Source organism: Schistocerca gregaria, chromosome 2, assembly GCF_023897955.1.
Source record: "Schistocerca gregaria isolate iqSchGreg1 chromosome 2, iqSchGreg1.2, whole genome shotgun sequence".
Lineage (NCBI taxonomy): Eukaryota > Metazoa > Arthropoda > Insecta > Orthoptera > Acrididae > Schistocerca > Schistocerca gregaria.
Genome location: NC_064921.1, coordinates 72,722,495 through 72,741,150, shown reverse-complemented (window position 1 = coordinate 72,741,150; position 18,656 = coordinate 72,722,495). Strand labels below are relative to the sequence as shown.

Genomic DNA, 18,656 nt, shown 5'->3' with positions numbered 1-18,656 from the left:
AGAGAGAGAGAGAGAGAGAGAGAGAGAGAGAGATCCTTTTTTCTGCATGGGGGAGGGGTTGCATTGTTTTTGAAGAAAGAAAAAAATAAATAAATACAGTAAATTTGTAAACTGTCTGTCATTTATGACAGTAAAAATATTGCTATGAAGATTTCTAGAAAACATGAAATGGATTCTCTCTCTTACACACACACACACACACACACACACACACACACACACACACACACACACACACACTCTTTTTCTTTCTTTATCTATCTATCCTCCTATGTCACACAAACCCTCTGCATCTACATTTTTGTTGTCCTGCCTCTGTCCCCTTTTTGTCTCCCGTTCCATATTCCCTCATTCCCATTCATTTAAAAGTTTTATTTCTAACACTCCATGTCACTAATACTTTGAATGATTTCATCAGTAGGGATATGTTTTCATTTGCAGTGGGGTCATTTACACATATTAGTGTTCCTCATATCGGATATGAATTCCTAGGGTGACAATTACTGAACTATATGAAAAAAATCATAAGTTATTTTGTTACAAACTATGGCATGTACATACTTTATCCAATATATAAACATCACTACAGATATTCTGATTTAGGTTATGACATGTTTGATATGCCTACCATCATTGGAAATGATGTGGCACAGATGAACAGTGAAATTCTGGATGACTTGCTGAAGTGTCGGAACATTGATGCTGTTAATGACCTACTGAATGGCTGTTTTCAACTCAGAAATGGTTTACGGATTATTGGTGTACACCTTGTCTTTAATGTAGCCCCACAGAAAAGAGTCACATGTGGTCAGATCTGGAGAATATAGTGGCCAATTGAGACCCATTCTAGTGGCCTCTAGGTACCCCAGAGCCAGAATGTGGTGCCCAAAGTGTTCCTTCAGGATATCAAACACTTTCCTGCTTTGATGGGCTCAAGCTCCATCTTGCATGAACCACATCTCATTGAAATCCAAGCAACTTTGAATAATGAGGATGAAATCATCTTTCAAACCTTCATGTACCATTTGGTAGGCATCACGCCATCAAGAGATATTGCACCGATTATTCCAGGACATTCCACACCACACAGTCAGAGACCTCTTGATCATGAAGTCGGACTCTGTCGCCCAAATGCACCATTTCTACTTATTAGCAAACCCATCCAAATGAAAGTGTGCTTCATCACTAAACCTAACCATACAGTGCATAATAATTCCCATCATGCTTGACGGCCATGCAGTTTAAATGTCTTAACACAAACCGTTCAGAAGTTATGATTACTTTATTTCATATAATTCAAAAATTGTTACCCTGTACATTGAATCCACTTGCCATCTCCATGACCTAGTGATCAGCATTACTGAATATTAACACCAAGGTTCTAGGTTTGTTCCAAGTGACCAACTCAATATTTTCTGTGATATTGTGATAGATAGATCTAGAAGAGAGTCCACTGACTTCCACGAAGCCAAGAAGCAGCGAAATTGAAATGCAGTGCACCAAAGTGATGTCAAGCTGAAAGGTTTTTGAAAGGCTGAGAACACCCTGTCATTTATTTATTGTTTACTGGATCCACTGTTTTAATGAAACATCTGATTAAATGTATGACATGATATTTTCAAAATCAACAACATAAATATGTTGTTTTATGGCGAGAAAGTTGAAATAATATACAACAGACAAACATTGCCTTCATAATTTAAAATGAGAACAGTGAATAAAGTTTGAACACCCTTTTATAATTTTTTTTAATTTCTCTGTAGATATTTTAACATTCCTTTTCTGATTAAGTCTTTACAAGAGGCAATAACAAAGTTCATGTTGTTGGCATAAAATAATATACTTGCATCAAGTACATAAATATGTGGTTGATGGTAGATAATGGTAGGAATTTGAAATAATGTCATACGACAGGCAAGCATCACCTTCATAATTCCAAATATGAGCAATAAATAAAGTGTTGGTATTAATGCTCCCCCATATGTTCACAACATGAAGTGACATATTTCTCCCACCAGTGACACCCTGATGAGTCCACAATAGCTATTTAATAATTATTTAATTGTGTTGGTTTCCATGGCCAGTCAGTTGACATAAAAGCACGATGTGCACTGCTGTATGCTGTGGAGACAGTGCTGGTGTGTTACGATGCAACATGTGAACTCTGTTGGACAACAGCTCTCAGTATTTTTACTTGGTCATCTCTGTCAGTCCAATCAGAAGAAACTTTTAATGCTTTGGATCACTTGTGTGGCCCACATCTGTCAATGGTACACCATGGTTATCCTGATTTTTTGTTGAAAGGGGGGGCACATTGAGTGTTTCCTCTGTTTATAATGCTGCTTAGTCTTGAGGTCATAATGACACAGTTAACATTTATTTGTGACTAAAAGTCTTGGTGATCATGTCACCAAAAAGATTATAAGGATCATGTAAGTAAAACTGCTAAGTTTTAGATTGCCCAGTGGACAGAAACTGCTGAAATGTCTGGAAACTTATTAACAATATTTATCATCAACCTATGACTAATGCATACCTTCTCTGCTATCGATTTAAGAGAAGTGTATCGGTCATTAAACATTTGGATCTCTATTTTGCATTAGTTCTTGATTCTTTACTGAGAGATGGACAGCCTGTCATGATCCATCTTCCAGGATTATTTACCTACTTTGGAAATGCCTACATCATTTGATCCCAGTGTCATACTTTGGGACATTGTTTGTGTACAGAAAAATAGAATCCCGTGAATTTCCTGAAGTAAGTCTGCTTCTTTAACAAAGCAACTTTTACTAAGCACATTTTATTTACAAATAAATCACAGAAAGTGATAGTTCCTGACTCTTCTGGAAACGCAAAAAACCAAGAGACGTCTGTAGGTGGGTAATTCTTTGTCTGAACAGTACTCTGAACATTGTGGAATAACTCCATATCTGTGTGGAAAAACACTGTGTGTAGTTTCGCCTGGCAAACATTCAGATGCAAACCATGGTCTTGGTGCACACATATGCCATCAGTTCATTCACTGAAAACAGCTGAAAACACAATGGTCAGTTGAACGGTGAGTGAATTTAGTCACACATTAGGCACTCAGACAAATCTGTATACTAGCCAGTTGTTGGTGGCAGGTAATGAAGAGCTCCAAATCAGTAGATGCACTACGCAGCTTGCTCTAAAATTTGATAGGTTGACAAGTGAGACGGTGGCAGTCGACAACAGCCCTTAAATCTGCCGTGTATGATTTGCCATGCCATCTGGTCTTGGTAGATGTATCCTTCCACACAGTGTTTAGCAACCTCATCAGATGCATTCATAATTATATTGAGTGATCCATCAATGTGGTGTGATTACAATATTTTCTTCATATTTTTTTCCTTTCAAGAGCAGGAAATGACTCAATGCTTGAACTTCCATTTTCTCAAGAGGATGCACCATATTTGACTTTGCACACAAGTGTTTTTCTGTGGAGGAATAATATCATACAATTGAAGCCTGAAACATTTTTGTGCAATGCAGAGAATGAATTTATCCTTTATTGTTGCCCTCCATAATCTAAATCTAAACTTTGTGCCCATCTTTGTGGTAGAAAAGATGGAGAGAAGGAGACATTGCACAATTGACATGGGGATGTGGGTAAGGAAAAGGCCCTGACTTTCAAAAGGTATATCAATAGTATAAGTGGAAGTAGGTAAAATATGAAATGTTACAGAAAAGACTACCCTTCCACAGTATTTACTGGCAGTTTATAGAGACATTTGAAAAGTAAGTTTTTTTCTAAATGTCAAATTTAATTTCTGCTTCAGGAATTGGTGACCATCACATGTTATTCCTAGACTACAGCTTAGTAGTATACAGGGTGAAGTACCTAAAACTTGCACCGCAAATATTGTGGAAATGGAAAGTGCTATTGATGTGAAGTTTTCACAGAATGTATTTGCAGTCAGGCACTCATGATGTTAGCCAATGAACACTTGTAATAATACTTAGAAAGTGTATTTTTTGTGCAATCATACACTTTTTTAATTGTAACAGTGCCTACTCACATTAACAAACTAAAAATAGGGTAAATTACAATGTCAGTGGTGTTTGTTGCAGGAGTCCAGTGCGAGTTATTTACGAGATATTGTATTTTAAAAAGCTTTCATACTGAAACTTGTTTGTGCCATTCAGCTTGAGTAATAGCTAGGTACAATGTTGTTATGTTTGTTTACAGTGTGCGTGTGCGTTCCTTGAGAGTTTTGCAACTTGTTAGTCCAAACAGTAGGTCATGAATGGATGGTGGGATTTACCAATGCAGAAAAAGGTGACACACTCCTGGTGTATGAAGAATGTGGAAGAATACAGTTAGTTCTTGTATGGTGTATGCGGCAATATATCCTAATAGACATCAACCATGTTGCAAATTATTTATCGACCTCTTCAACTGCTGGACAATGTAACAGAAGCAAACAAATGATGACAGAAGAGAGGGAGATTAATGTTCTTGCTGATGTTGTAGTTGATCTACATGTTAGTTCCCACACAATCACATGAGGAGGTGGCATGAGTCAGGCAAGTGTCCTACACATTCTCTGTCGACATGGGTTCCATTCATGTCACATCTGTCCCCATCAAAAGCTGCATGGAAATGACTATGAGAATCGTGTTGACTTTTATCCATTGGCATTAAGACAAGATACTCCAGATGTATCATGTATCGAAGCTGCATTTATCAATCATGGTCAGGTTAAACATGGTGTGGGATAGTGAACCATCACCTCAAAGGCCTGTTTTTCATAGACAGAACACTGAACATGCACCCATCCACAAATAGGTAGCAACTACACCTGATGATATGCAATGACATAATACTGCAGCCTGTTTGGACGTCACCAATGAAATGCTGGCACAAGAGTAGCAATCCTTCCATACCAGACTGCAAGCATATGTTGCTGCTGCTGGTGGTTATGTTGACTACAACCTGTGATGGTCAGTTGTCTCGTTACTGTCAAATTCCACATAACTAGTGTATGCACTTGTGTTGTTCTTTAGTGTTGCTACCCCAGGTACTGTACAAGTGTTGGAGTGGGAACTTTTCAAAATATGATATCTTTTGAATGACTAAGATTATAACCCTGCAACAAATACCATTGATATTCAGATCTACCCTACTTTTAGTTTGTTAATGCCAAAAGGCATTGTTCCATTTAAGAAAGTGTATGTTTGCACAAAAAATACACTTTCTAAGTATTATTACAATCAGTGAATGAATAACAGTATGAGCCCATGACTACCAATCCACTCTGTGAAAACTGCCCATCAATAGCAATCTCCTTTTGCACAATATCTGTAGCGAAAATTTTAGTGATTCACCCTGAATAAGGGGTGATCAAAAAGTACCCATTCGAAGGCCTTACTGCCCAGAATCAGTATGCCAATCATGAAAAATCACATTGAACATTGATGTAATCACTCTCCCCCCCCCCCCCCCCCCCCCCTCCCGATCATAAGTGTGAAGATGAAGAGGAGATGGTTGGGTTAATATGAGGCAAAGGGGTACTAATATAGGACAAGGATAGAAAGTATTACAAGGATAGACATTGTGAAAAGGTTTATCACATGAAAAGCTTCAGTAGGGAAGTGAACAGAGAATAATGTTCAGCTCTGTACAACAAGGTATAGTAAAGGTCTAATATGGAAGAAAAATGAAAAGAAAATTGAGTGGTCTGTATATAGGCTTATACATACACCAGGAAAAGAATGGTAGCTCATAAGCCAGTGGCTTCCTGTGAGTTATATGTTATTATCCACTATCTATCATCCAGCAGCAGATAAGCAGCTGTCTTTTTTCATTTTTTGTTTATTTTTTTTTCCTTTCTGTGATTTCTATTGTTATTAGAAGTTAATCAGCAGAGGGGAGAAAGATAATAGACAAAGTTTGAGTAATGGAAGGTAATGCGCGTCAGATGAAGATTCAGACCTATGGGGTCGCAGGGCATGTTCTAAAATTGCGTCCATACGTGAAGCTAGTGTTTTAAGAAGGGACACAGGTGCCATGGGCAGTGCTGAAAACATTGCAGTTATGTTCCATTAGTTGCCAGTCATGTAGATGAAAATCATCATTTCTTGGAAGATAATTTCACTTGATGTTTCTATAATATGCTGGCTGTTATTTGAAGAAACATTTCCTTTCTTCGAAAAGAAGACAGTGGTCCTGATGACCTAGCTGCTATTTCCTTCTTCTCATGGTAAATATAATGTTCTAGCTTGCAGAGCTTTGTTCATTATATGTGACTATTCATCTTATTTCAATACCAATTGTGCATGTAGTCATTCATCTTGGAGGTTGTCGGACAGTACATGAACCGTGAAAACGAAACTTCTAGTGGCAGTTATGAGCCATTGTGACATAAGTCTAAAAATATAAATCTGCATTGGTGGACTTATTGTAAACACAATGTTGTAGCAATCCCCCTTCCATTAAACTAGCAAATCCAAAAAAGAATTTCACTCTGAGGAGAGTCATTGGTTCACCTTCATAACGTCTGAAAGATGTTTGCCACAATATTGGAAGCATAGATGATAATGCCCAATGCAAACTTAAAACTTTTTGAACTTCCTGGTTGCCAAGAAGAAGACTAATATTAATTTTTAATTGTACTCGGCAGAATATTTGCTATTGAGTGATGTGAATTTACACTGGATGCTGTCTAATGGGGAAAGCTTTCTGACAAATAGTTCATTATAATGCCAACATAGAAACCAGGACATCAGTTATTTGATCATCAATAGTGGAACAGCTGTTGTGCCTCTGACAGAGCAACTCATGCCTCTGAAATGACAGAAGTGGAAACTGAAGAAGAGTTGTCTTACAAGTGTAAGCATGGGAAAACTAGATTGATCCAGAGGTGACAGATGATAGGACTAAGATTTTACAAAGATGTAATGGGTGCAGAATGCAACTGTAGAATAATGTTAGGGATATTTTTTATTCTAGGGCATAAAATAAGATATTCACAATCTATATTGGCACTTTACTACAGCTATTCAAGATGTCAGTGGTACTGAATAGTGAAGGGAACACTTTTCGTACACAGGGGATTAGAGGAAATGAGATGTTTCCTTCTTCACCACATCACAGAATACTTCCAGCCTACAACTAGCTAATTGAGATATTGACAGTACTGTTAAAGAAGCCATTTGTTACTGTTTATACCACTTGTACAGGTGAAACACCTGTAAGGCAAAGTAACAGCTGCAGAACTGGACATGCTGCAGATGTGTCATGTATCTAATATGAACAGGGACTTCATATGGGTTGCAAAGATATACATTAGTTTCTACAAAGATGATTGCACCAAAGAAGCTTGTGAAACAGGTGATTAGTATCAAAAAGTAAAATACAAATGCTCACATTGCATACAAAACTATGTAACATTTCAAGCTACAATTTCATTAGAAGTATATTTGTGAACTATACTAAAGGAAAATCAAATGTAGTACTTGCATAGAGATGGCCTCACAGCACAAAATGCTAAAATGTAGTACTGTGTTAAACAGTTTTTGAAGTAACTTTTTATTCATAGAAACTTGTTTTAAATGATTTGTTGCTTTTAATAGGAAAAGACCCTTAAAGAAGAGAGAGAATCTGTTTCTGATGCCACTGAAAAGGCTCGTTCAGCTGAAAGGAATGAAATTTCTACACTGCAGGACAAACTGTCATCTAGCAAAGGGGAAATTGAGGAACTGACAAAGAAGCTAGAGAAGGTAAGTGACTTGTTCTTTCAGTAAATGTTGAAGTGTTGGAATCAGTCCTCTGCCTTAACTGTTAAAATTCACTGTCTTGCTGGAAAAGGAATATACCCTTTTGCAAATGTACAGTTGTGAGTATTGTGAAGTTTTAAAGCAAATTATGAGTGAATAATAAAAGGTAGTGCAACATTAGCTAAGTTTGTGGTTTGAGCTGTTCCATATTTTACTATGAGAAGAAGGAGACACAATCATTGTATCAAAGTGTAAGACTATATTTGTCACGCCAAAAATAAATTTTTAAAGTGATACACTCTGCTTTTAAGTCCAGCCACTTTATCAAAAGTTTTTCTTTGGTTGAGTATTTTTGCTTCCCTAAAGTGTAGTACTGGAAGGTCTATATATTACCCACGTGCAGCTGCCATTATTTCTGCATTGTACTCAAAATCTTTTGCAGACACAAATTTCTTCTGACCCTCAGGTTCATTCAACCATCCTATCTGTCTGGGTGGGAGCTTTATTAGATTAGATTCTCTAGCCTTTTCTCATGTTCACATTCTTTCCTATACTGCAGTTTCTAAAATTTAATACTGTGTCCATTAAAGTACTAGTTGTAGGAGTGATCTTTTGCAGCCCAAGCAGCGTGTCATTTTATATGATTATCATACCATAATTAGGAGAAATAAGTGGCACTATTTTGAGGCACAGGGTGGCTTTGATCTTCTCAGGAGGTATCCTGGCAGAAAACTATGAAGTATTTTCTTCTCTGTTCATATTTCTATGACTGATGTCTCCAGAATATTGTACTTCTCATGTCGATCCTTTATTTATTTGTCATGCCCAGTCGTATTGGATAATGAAAATTGGTTACTAAATAAATGTCTGAAAGTCTTCTATTTGCTCACTAGAATGATTTTATTGATGAAGTCACCAATATAAAGTAGAATTTGTTTTATATTTAAACTAATGTACTTGTAAACTAAACAGATTAAAAGTTTTATTAAGAAATAGTATTAACTGTGAGGCCATATAGCAATTAATTTATGACGGGTCAAACAGGGGTTTTGTAAACTATCTGTTACATGCATGAACTACATGTTTCTGGGATTCTTATAGTGAATCTCAGTCTGCTTTCTGCTTTTTCTGCAAATTGTTTATGTGACCATTCTAATTAAAATTAGTTCAGATGCATTGTCTCTTTTCAGTGACTGGTGAACAGTCAAATAATCATGCAAAAATGGATAACATTGATAAATATAGCAAGTTGTGTTCATAGACTACTATTTACGGAACCCACATTGACACCTACAGAGAATATTGTTGATGTCCAAAAATGTCATTATACACAAGCACAAAATGTGTGCCATTATGCTGTAACATATGCATTAGTAATTTATGCCTCTTATTCACAAAGTTGCTCCAAAACATGATTCCTCTTAAAATGGGAATGACCTGCACAATTTTAGAATCACTTGGAATGTTTTATTTCATTAGTAACCTATGACAAACATGTACTATAAGTGGAGCTAGTTCTATATAGAATCCTCTGATGAGTGATTTTAGCTGATTTTTCTATCCTGCAATCCCTTGTTTTAATGTCTATCATTTTTTCATTCAAGAAATGAATAAAAGTGGGAACTGAAGAAAGATTTTTCTCAGTAAAATAATTTTCATATATGCAATTCAGTACATCAGTCTTCTTTACACTATATTCCATTTTGGTGCCATTATGATCACTGAGTGACTAGATAGAAGACTTAAGACCAAAACTTTTGTGGATATTGTCATTAGATCACTATATAGAATTTTTTCTTCTCCATCTCTCCTCTAGCATTAAGCATGAAGGCATGTTGCAACTCTTTCGCAGAATCCATCTCTTATTGGATCATCTATTGTTAGGAAACAGAATTTTAGTTTCAAATGCATTGAATGTTCTTCCACTGATGTCATTATACTCAGATTGGTTGTTATACCAATGTGTGAAAAAACATGCATTGGTAACAATCTTGAAGCAGTATTAAATTTATGAAATTTATTTGCCATTGTGGAATCTTTCTGACATTAGCTGCATTAAGTATGAAGATATTACCTGCTGGTGACACATGAAAATTTGTGCCGGACAGGGACTCAGACCCAGGTTTCCCATCTGTTGTAAGCGGTTGTCTTAACCACTTCAGCTATCTCAGCATGCTTCCAGGACATACTCATACATATGTCCTTCTGTCTGCAACCTGATTGCTCACAGCTTTTTCCTTATATTCCCACTACAGGATTTCAAAGAGAGAAACATATTCAACATTAGTGTTACGATTGTCATTTTACCCATCGAAACTTATACTACTTATTTTTACCAATGTTGTCATTGTGGTCTTCAGTCCTGAGACTGGTTTGATGCAGCTCTCCATGCTACTCTATTCTGTGCAAGCTTCTTCATCTCCCAGAACCCACTGCAACCTACATCCTTCTGAATCTGCTTAGTGTAGTCATCTCTTGGTCTCCCTCTACGATTTTTACCTTATACGCTGCCCTCCAATACTACATTGGTGTTCCCTTGATGCCTCAGAACATGACCTACCAACAGATCCCTTCTTCTGGTCAAGTTGTGCCACAAACTTCTCTTCTCCCCAATCCTATTCAATACTTCCTCATTAGTTATGTGATATACCCATCTAATCTTCAGCATTCTTCTGTAGCACCACATTTCGAAAGCTTCTATTCTCTTCTTGTCCAAACTATTTATCGTCCATGTTTCACTTCCATACATGACGACACTCCATACAAATACTTTCAGAAATGACTTCCTGACTCTAAAATATATACTCGATGTTAACAAATTTCTCTTCTTCAGAAACGCTTTCCTTGCCATTGCCAGTCTACATTTGATATCCTCTCTATTTCGACCATCATCAGTTATTTTGCTCCCCAAATAGCAAAACTCATTTACTACTTTAAGTGTCTCATTTCCTAATCTAATTTCCTCAGCATCACCCGACTTAATTCGACTACATTCCGTTATCCTCGTTTTGCTTTTGTTGATGTTCATCTTATATCCTCCTTTCAAGACACTATCCATTCCGTTCAACTGCTCTTCCAAGTCCTTTGCTGTCTCTGACAGAATTACGATGTCATCGGTGAACCTCAAAGTTTTTATTTCTTCTCCATGGATTTTAATACCTACTTCAAATTTTTCTTTTGTTTCCTTTACTGCTTGCTCAATATACAAATTGAATAACATCGGGGAGAGACTACAGCACTGTCTCACTCCCTTCCCAACCACTGCTTCCCTTTCATGTCCCTCGACTCTTATAACTGCCATCTGGTTTCTGTACAAATTGTAAATAGCCTTTCGCTCCCTATATTTGACCCCTGCCACCTTCAGAATTTGAAAGAGAGTATTCCAGTCAACATTGTCAAAAGTTTTCTCTAAGTCTACAAATGCTAGAAACGTAGGTTTGCCTTTCCTTAATCTAGCTTCTAAGATAAGTCGTAGGGTCAGTATTGCCTCACGTGTTCCAACATTTCTACGGAATCCAAACTGATCTTCCCCGAGGTTGGCTTCTACTAGTTTTTCCATTCGTCTGTAAAGAACTCGCGTTAGTATTTTGCAGCTGTGACTTATTAAACTAATAGTTTGGTAATTTTCACATCTGTCAACACCTGCTTTCTTTGGGATTGGAATTATTATATTCTTCTTGAAGTCTGAGGGTATTTCGCCTGTCTCATACATCTTGCTCACCAGATGGTAGAGTTTTGTCAGGACTGGCTCTCCCAAGGCCATCAGTAGTTCCAATGGAATGTTGTCTACTCTGGGGGCCTTGTTTCGACTCAGGTCTCTCAGTGCTCTGTCAAACTCTACATGCAGTATCGTATCTCCCATTTCGTCTTCATATACATCCTCTTCCATTTCCATAATATTGTCCTCAAGTACATTGCCCTTGTATAGACCCTCTATATACTCCTTCCACCTTTCTGCTTTCCCTTCTTTATGTCCAAAGAAAAAGACAGTGGTCACATTTTTGCAGCAATACTAAATTTATGAAATTTATTTGCATTGCAGAATTTTTCTGTCATTAGCTGCATTAGGTGTAAAGATATTACCTATTGGTGACAATGAAAATTTGTAGCGGATTGGGACTCAGACCCAGATTTCCTGCTTATTGTGAACAGTCATCTTAACCTGTTCAGTTATCTGAGCATGCTTTACAGGACTGACTCATACTTCCATATGCCCTACTGTCTATGACCTCATCACTCACAACCTTTTTCTTGTATTCCCACCACAGGATTTCAAGGAGATAAACATATTCAGTGTTAGTATCCAATCATCATTTTGCCCATTGAGACTTGTAATACTTACTTTTAACAATGTCTAAAGAAAAAGAAATTGGTCAGAATCTAGCAGCAATATTAAATTTATGAAATTTATTCACTATTGTGGAATATTTCTGACATTAGCTGCATTGGGTAGAAAGATATTACCTATTAGTGATACTTGAAAATTTTTGTTGGACAGGGACTTGAGCACAGATTTCAACTTGTCATGAGTGGTCACCTTTACCACTTCGAAAATTTTTGTTGGACAGGGACTTGAGCACAGATTTCAACTTGTCATGAGTGGTCACCTTTACCACTTCAACTATCTATTGGTTGTCTCATATATGTATGCATACTATACAATACTACTGAATTTGAGCCTTTGTTAGTTCTAATTTTCAGTCCTAGAGTGGAATATATGAGATGAATATACGAAGTTGACTGTCCTGGTAGACTATGACTTGTTTCTTGTAATTGTGTAGGCCTCTGTGATCAGAGTCAGTTAACTTATGTATTCTGTAATGGATCATATCATATAGTAAAATGACTATCACTGTATTAACCAGTGTTTCAGCCACTGTTACAGACCAACGTTTCAGTCAACCTTCTTCTGGATTTCATGTTGCACTTGATAAATTGATATATTTCCCTACCTTTCACTGATACAATAACAGCTTATCACCAGTAGAAACCCACTTTGCTAACCAAACCAAAAAGTTTGGTTCTGTTTGTTACCAAAAGATGTAAAACAATAATCTCAGGATGGAACTTTTTGCCTTACTTTAAAATTTAGCTTTGCTATCAATCACGCATTTTATATTATTAGACAAGCAGTCAGAGATTTTGATAGCAGTTTTATTCACCCCTTTCTAATCCCAGTGCAAATGAAGAGAAATGAAAGTTATATTTTCTACTGTCATTATGGCCATAGTCAATCCTTCTGGTATCTAATGGATTGTTTATAACAGTATCATGAGAAAATATAACATAGACAGTGATGCTGTAGTTAAAATACCTAACTGTGTGAACAGCTATCTACAACATGATCAATGGTGAGCACCATAAATTATTCTTATGGCAAGATCGAACAGTCCACGGGTGTACTGCCAGTTCGCTGTGTCCAACGTGCACACTATTTTGGTAATCAAACATGTCACCATCATCAGGTGCACTGATGAACTGAGCTGAGGGCCCATGACCAACTAATATCCCCCGGCCCCACAAGCTACGGTCCACATCCATGGACGGGGAGATGCTAGTATCGGCATCTGTGATGGGGTTGATGTAAGATCTCTGTCCGCCCTGGTCATCAGATTGTTTTGTTTTGCTGAGAGTCTTCTTAACTAAATTCAGTGCTAGTGCCCAAGCCTTGCTAAGATTATAGCTACAACCTTGGTTGATGAGATCGTCCCTGGTATAAATTTCTATGACCTTTCTAATGACACTGTCCAAGTTTTTGGAATTCCGTGACAAGATCCTGGTACATTTGTATTCCATCACATGATTCTTAGACAAACCGTGCTCTGTGACCTCTGAGTTGCTGGGATACATCAGTCTTGTGTACCTCTGGTGTTCTTGCCAACAATCTTCACCAGTGCACACTGTCTGTCCAATACATGTCTTCCCACACTGCATTGGAATCTGGTATACTCTGGCCTTCTGTGGCTTCTTCTGTCTCCACAGATTGTACCGTTGTGGTGGGGTGGAGAGTTTGCCTAATTTGCCATTCTAAGTATCCATTTTGTGGAGTATGGTTCTAGGATGTTCCAGCTCATGAGGCAGACTCTCTGTGTCTGAAATGGTGCACACCATGTGTACTAGCGTTTTTAGCATTTCGCTGCGAAGGCTGGTGACAGTAGTCTGCATGCAAATACTGGTCAGTGTGCATTTTCTTCTGATATGGCAGGAAGTCTAGGAGTTTGTCTGCGTGTCATTCACATAATGGAAAAGACAAATGGGTTTCCATTTGCATGACACTGGGGTTTCCTCCTCAAAGTTATGTGGGAGACATGTTCGTCATCTGGCACCATTGGGTGGACAAACTCCTTGACTTCCTTACAAATTTGAACTCCATACATTCCAACACCAAATTCACTATGGAGACCAAAGCAGGAGGAGGATTACCATTCCTGGACACCATGGTTAAGAGAAGAGTTGATTGCACCCTGAGCCATGGTGCGTATCAGAAGAAAATGCACACTGACAAGTATTTGTATGCAGGCAGCTGCCTCCACCCTTCGCAGAGGAATGGGGTACTAAAAACACTAGTACATATGGAGTGCACCATTTCAGACACAGAGGATCTGTCCCATGAGCTGGAACACCTCTGAACCATACACCAAAAAACTGGATACCCAGAATGGCAGATTAGGCATGCTCTCCACCTAGCCACAACAGTACAATCTGTGGAGACAGAAGAAGTCACAGAAGAAGAGGCAGCCACTGCCTTTATACCATATATTGGCACACTATATGGAAAATTCAGATGCATATTGAAGAAGCACCCAGTAAAAATTGTCTTTTGCCCACCCAATAGAACATGAGCATTGTTGAGAAGTGTCAAAGGTAATCTTGGTTACCAGCGTATACTAGATTCCATGTCATTGAGGGAAAACATATTGGACAGACAATGTGCACCATCAGAGATTATTGCCGAGAACACCAGAGGCACACTCAATTAATGTATCCCAACAAGTCAGTATTCGTAGATCACTGTTTGTCCAAGATTCATGTGATGGAGTGCAAATGTACCAGGATCTTGGCACAGACTTCCAAATACTGAGACAGTGATGTTAGAGAGGTCATAGAAATTCATACCAGGGATGATCTCTTCAACCAAAATTGCAGCTATAATTTTAGCAAGGCTTGGGAACCAGCACTGAGTTTAATTGAAAGACTCTCATCAAACAAAACAATCTGGTAACCAGGGCAGACAGAGAACTTACATCAACGCCATCACAGACGCCAATGCTAGTGTCTCTGCAACTGCCAATGCATGGCCACAGGTGCAGACTGCAGATGGATGGGCTCACAGGGGCGGGGGATATTAGTCAGCCATGTGCCTTCAGGAGCACAGTTCATCAGCACATTGAAGATGGCGACATGTTTGATTGCCAAAATAATATGCCTGTTGGACACTACCTGTTGGACACTATAAACTGGCCGTACACCTGTGAACTGTTCGATGAACAAATATGCTGGGAGAAACTGAAGAATCACATTCTTATGGTATGCTTTTACGTAGTGAAAACTTTCTTTTTTAAAGATGAACTACCTCAGAATATAATTCCGTAGGATATCATTGTGTGAAAATAAGAAAATATGGTAACTTACTTATTTGTTTCTCTCTAAGATTTGCAATAACATGAAGTGAAAAGTGGCTGTACAGAGTTTTTGAAAAACTTGAAATAAATTTCTTCTGTTTCTAACTCTCATCAACATGAGAATTCTGAAGATTTTGTCTTTCTTCTTAGCAAGTGCCCTTTCTTTAAACTTACCTGTTTGCAGTGCCATTTCCAGATTTTTTTCAATATGGTAACTGAATATGATTGTGAAGAATTTAATATGTTTCAGGCTGAAAAGAATCTTAAAGCAAATGAAGAGAAGAACAAAAAATTAGAAGCTGAATTAAAAACGCAGCGAAGTGAATTAGAAACAAAAGTGTCAGGAATTGAAGCTAACCTGCAGGTAATTTTTTTTTACTTTACTTTCTATTAACACTGCACTGAAATAAAAGATATCTGTGTCTTGTGAGCTGTATTTGTTTACAGGCAGAGAAGAAGAAGTGTGAAAGACTCAAAGCCAACCAAGAGAAAGAACTGAAGAATAGGGAGCAAGAGTTAACCAGTCTTCGAACAAAACTGAAAACACTAGAGAGTAATAGTGGAGCAAGTACAAAGAAGTTAACAGAAGTGAAGCAGGAGTACCAGGAGAAAATAGACAGTGAGTTTAGCAAATTCAAGCTCTTTTTAGATATAGAAGAATGTTTAATGCTTTCCAGTTATTTCTTGCAGTCTGTACAAGCTAAGTCTTGAGATATTTCGTATATTTCTTTGGTACCTGGCACTCTTTTTAGAGTAAATATCGTTCTTTTCACACCACTAATGATCACAACTTCTCCATGTATCAGGAATGATTGCTAATATTTTTTCAGGAATGACTGCTGATATTTTGTGTGTGTATGAAATTTACTGATGTATATGAGACTTACTTTCATTCCAATTGATCCATAGTGAGGAGGTCTTCCAAGATGTGAGCAACAATAATACATGACAAATATTTACAACAGTGTCTGCTTGTGTCTGTGTATGTGCGGATGGATATGTGTGTGTGCGCGAGTGTACACCTGTCCTTTTTTCCCCCTAAGGGAAGTCTTTCCGCTCCCTCGATTGGAATGACTCCTTACCCTCTCCCTTAAAACCCACATCCTTTCGTCTTTCCCTCTCCTTCCCTCTTTCCTGAAGAGCAACCGTCGGTTGCGAAAGCTAGAAATTCTGTGTGTGTGTTTGTGTGTTTTATTTATTGTGCCTATCTACCAGCGCTTTCCCGCTTGGTAAGTCTTGGAATCTTTGTTTTTAATATATATATATAGGCACAATGAATAAAACACACAAACACACACACAGAATTTCGAGCTTTCGCAACCGGCGGCTGCTTCGTCAGGAAAGAGGGAAGGAAAAGGAAAGATGAAAGGATGTGGGTTTTAAGGGAGAGGGTAAGGAGTCATTCCAATCCCGGGAGCAGAAAGACTTACCTTAGGGGGAAAAAAGGATAGGTATATACTCGCGCGCGCGCACACACACACACACACACACACACACACACACACACACACACACACACACACTGGTAGATAGACACAATAAACTAACACACAAACACACACACAAAATTTCTAGCTTTCGCAACCAACGGTTGCTTCTTCAAGAAAGGGGGAAGGAGAGGGAAAGATGAAAGGATGTGGGTTTTAAGGGAGAGGGTAAGGAGTCATTCCAATCCCGGGAGCAGAAAGACTTACCTTAGGGGGAAAAAAGGATAGGTATACACTCGTGCGCGCGCACACACACACACACACACACATACTGGTAGATAGACACAATAAACTAACACACAAACACACACACAAAATTTCTAGCTTTTGCAACCAACGGTTGCTTCTTCAAGAAAGGGGGAAGGAGAGGGAAAGACGAAAGGATGTGGGTTTTAAGGGGGAGGGTAAGGAGTCATTCCAATCCCGGGAGCGGAAAGACTTACCTTAGTGGGAAAAAAGGACAGGTATATACTCGCGCACACACACACACACACACACACACACACACACACACACACACACACACACACACATATCCATTCATACATATACAGACACAAGCAGACATATTTAAAGGCAAAGGGTTTGGGCAGTGTTGTCAGTCGAGGCGGAAGTGCAGAAGCAAAGATGATGTTCAATGACAGGTGAGGTATGAGTGGCGGCAACTTGAAATTAGCGGAGATTGAGGCCTGGTGGATAACGAGAAGAGAGGATATATTAAAGGGCAAGTTCCCATCTCCGGAGTTCGGATAGGTTGGTGTCGGTGGGAAGTATCCAGATAACCCGGACGGTGTAACACTGTGCCAAGATGTGCTGGCCGTGCACCAAGGTATGTTTAGCCACAGGGTAATCCTCATTACCAGCAAACACTGTCTGCCTATGTCCATTCGTGTGAATGGACAGTTTGTTGCTGCTCATTCCCACACAGAAGGCTTCACAGTGTAGACAGGTCAGTTGGTAAATCACATGGGTGCTTTCACACGTGGCTCTGACTTTGACCGTGTACACCTTCCGGGTTACAGGACTGGAGTAGGTGGTGGTGGGAGGGTGCATAGGACAGGTTTTACACCGGGGGCGGTTACAAGGGTAGGAGCCAGAGGGTAGGGAAGGTGGTTTGGGGATTTCATAGGGATGAACCAAGAGGTTACGAAGGTTAGGTGGACGGCGGAAAGACACTCTTGGTGGAGTGGGGAGGATTTCATGAAGGATGGATCTCATTTCGGGGCAGGATTTTAGGAAGTCGTATCCCTGCTGGAGTGCCACATTCAGAGTCTGATCCAGTCCCGGGAAGTATCCTGTCACAAGTGGGGCACTTTTGGGGTTTTTCTGTGAGAGGTTTTGGGTTTGAGGGGATGGGGAAGTGGCTCTGGTTATTTGCTTCTGTACCAGGTCGGGAGGGTAGTTGCAGGATGCGAAAGCTGTTTTCGTGTTGTTAGTGTAATGATTCAGGGATTCAGGACTGGAGCAGGTAAGTTTGCCACGAAGGCCTAGGCTGTAGGGAAGGGACTGTTTGATATGGAATGGGTGGCAGTTGTCATAATGGAGGTACTGTTGCTTGTTGGTGGGTTTGATGTGGATGGATGTGTGAAGCTGACCATTGGACAGATGGAGTTCAACGTCAAGGAAAGTGGCATGGGATTTGGAGTAGGACCAGGTGAATCTGATGGAACCAAAGGAGTTGAGGTTGGAGAGGAAATTCTGGAGTTGTTCTTCACTGTGAGTTCAGATCATGAAGATGTCATCAATAAATCTGTACCAAACTTTGGGTTGGCAGTCTTGGGTAAGCAAGAAGGCTTCCTCTAAGCGA

The 18,656-nt window shown here is 38.9% G+C and overlaps 1 protein-coding gene across 9 annotated transcripts in view; it reads left to right on the top strand.

Moving 5' to 3' along the window:
- The window catches only part of LOC126336343 (trichohyalin), a 415,368-nt gene that overhangs the window by 303,160 nt on the left and 93,552 nt on the right, over window positions 1-18,656 (top strand). For all 9 annotated transcript variants that reach the window (XM_049999914.1, XM_049999913.1, XM_049999908.1 and 6 more), the window contains 3 exons: window positions 7,597-7,743; window positions 15,613-15,726; window positions 15,810-15,981. In XM_049999914.1, the coding sequence (XP_049855871.1) occupies window positions 7,597-7,743; window positions 15,613-15,726; window positions 15,810-15,981 (433 nt within the window). The remainder of the gene's footprint in view (window positions 1-7,596; window positions 7,744-15,612; window positions 15,727-15,809; window positions 15,982-18,656) is intronic.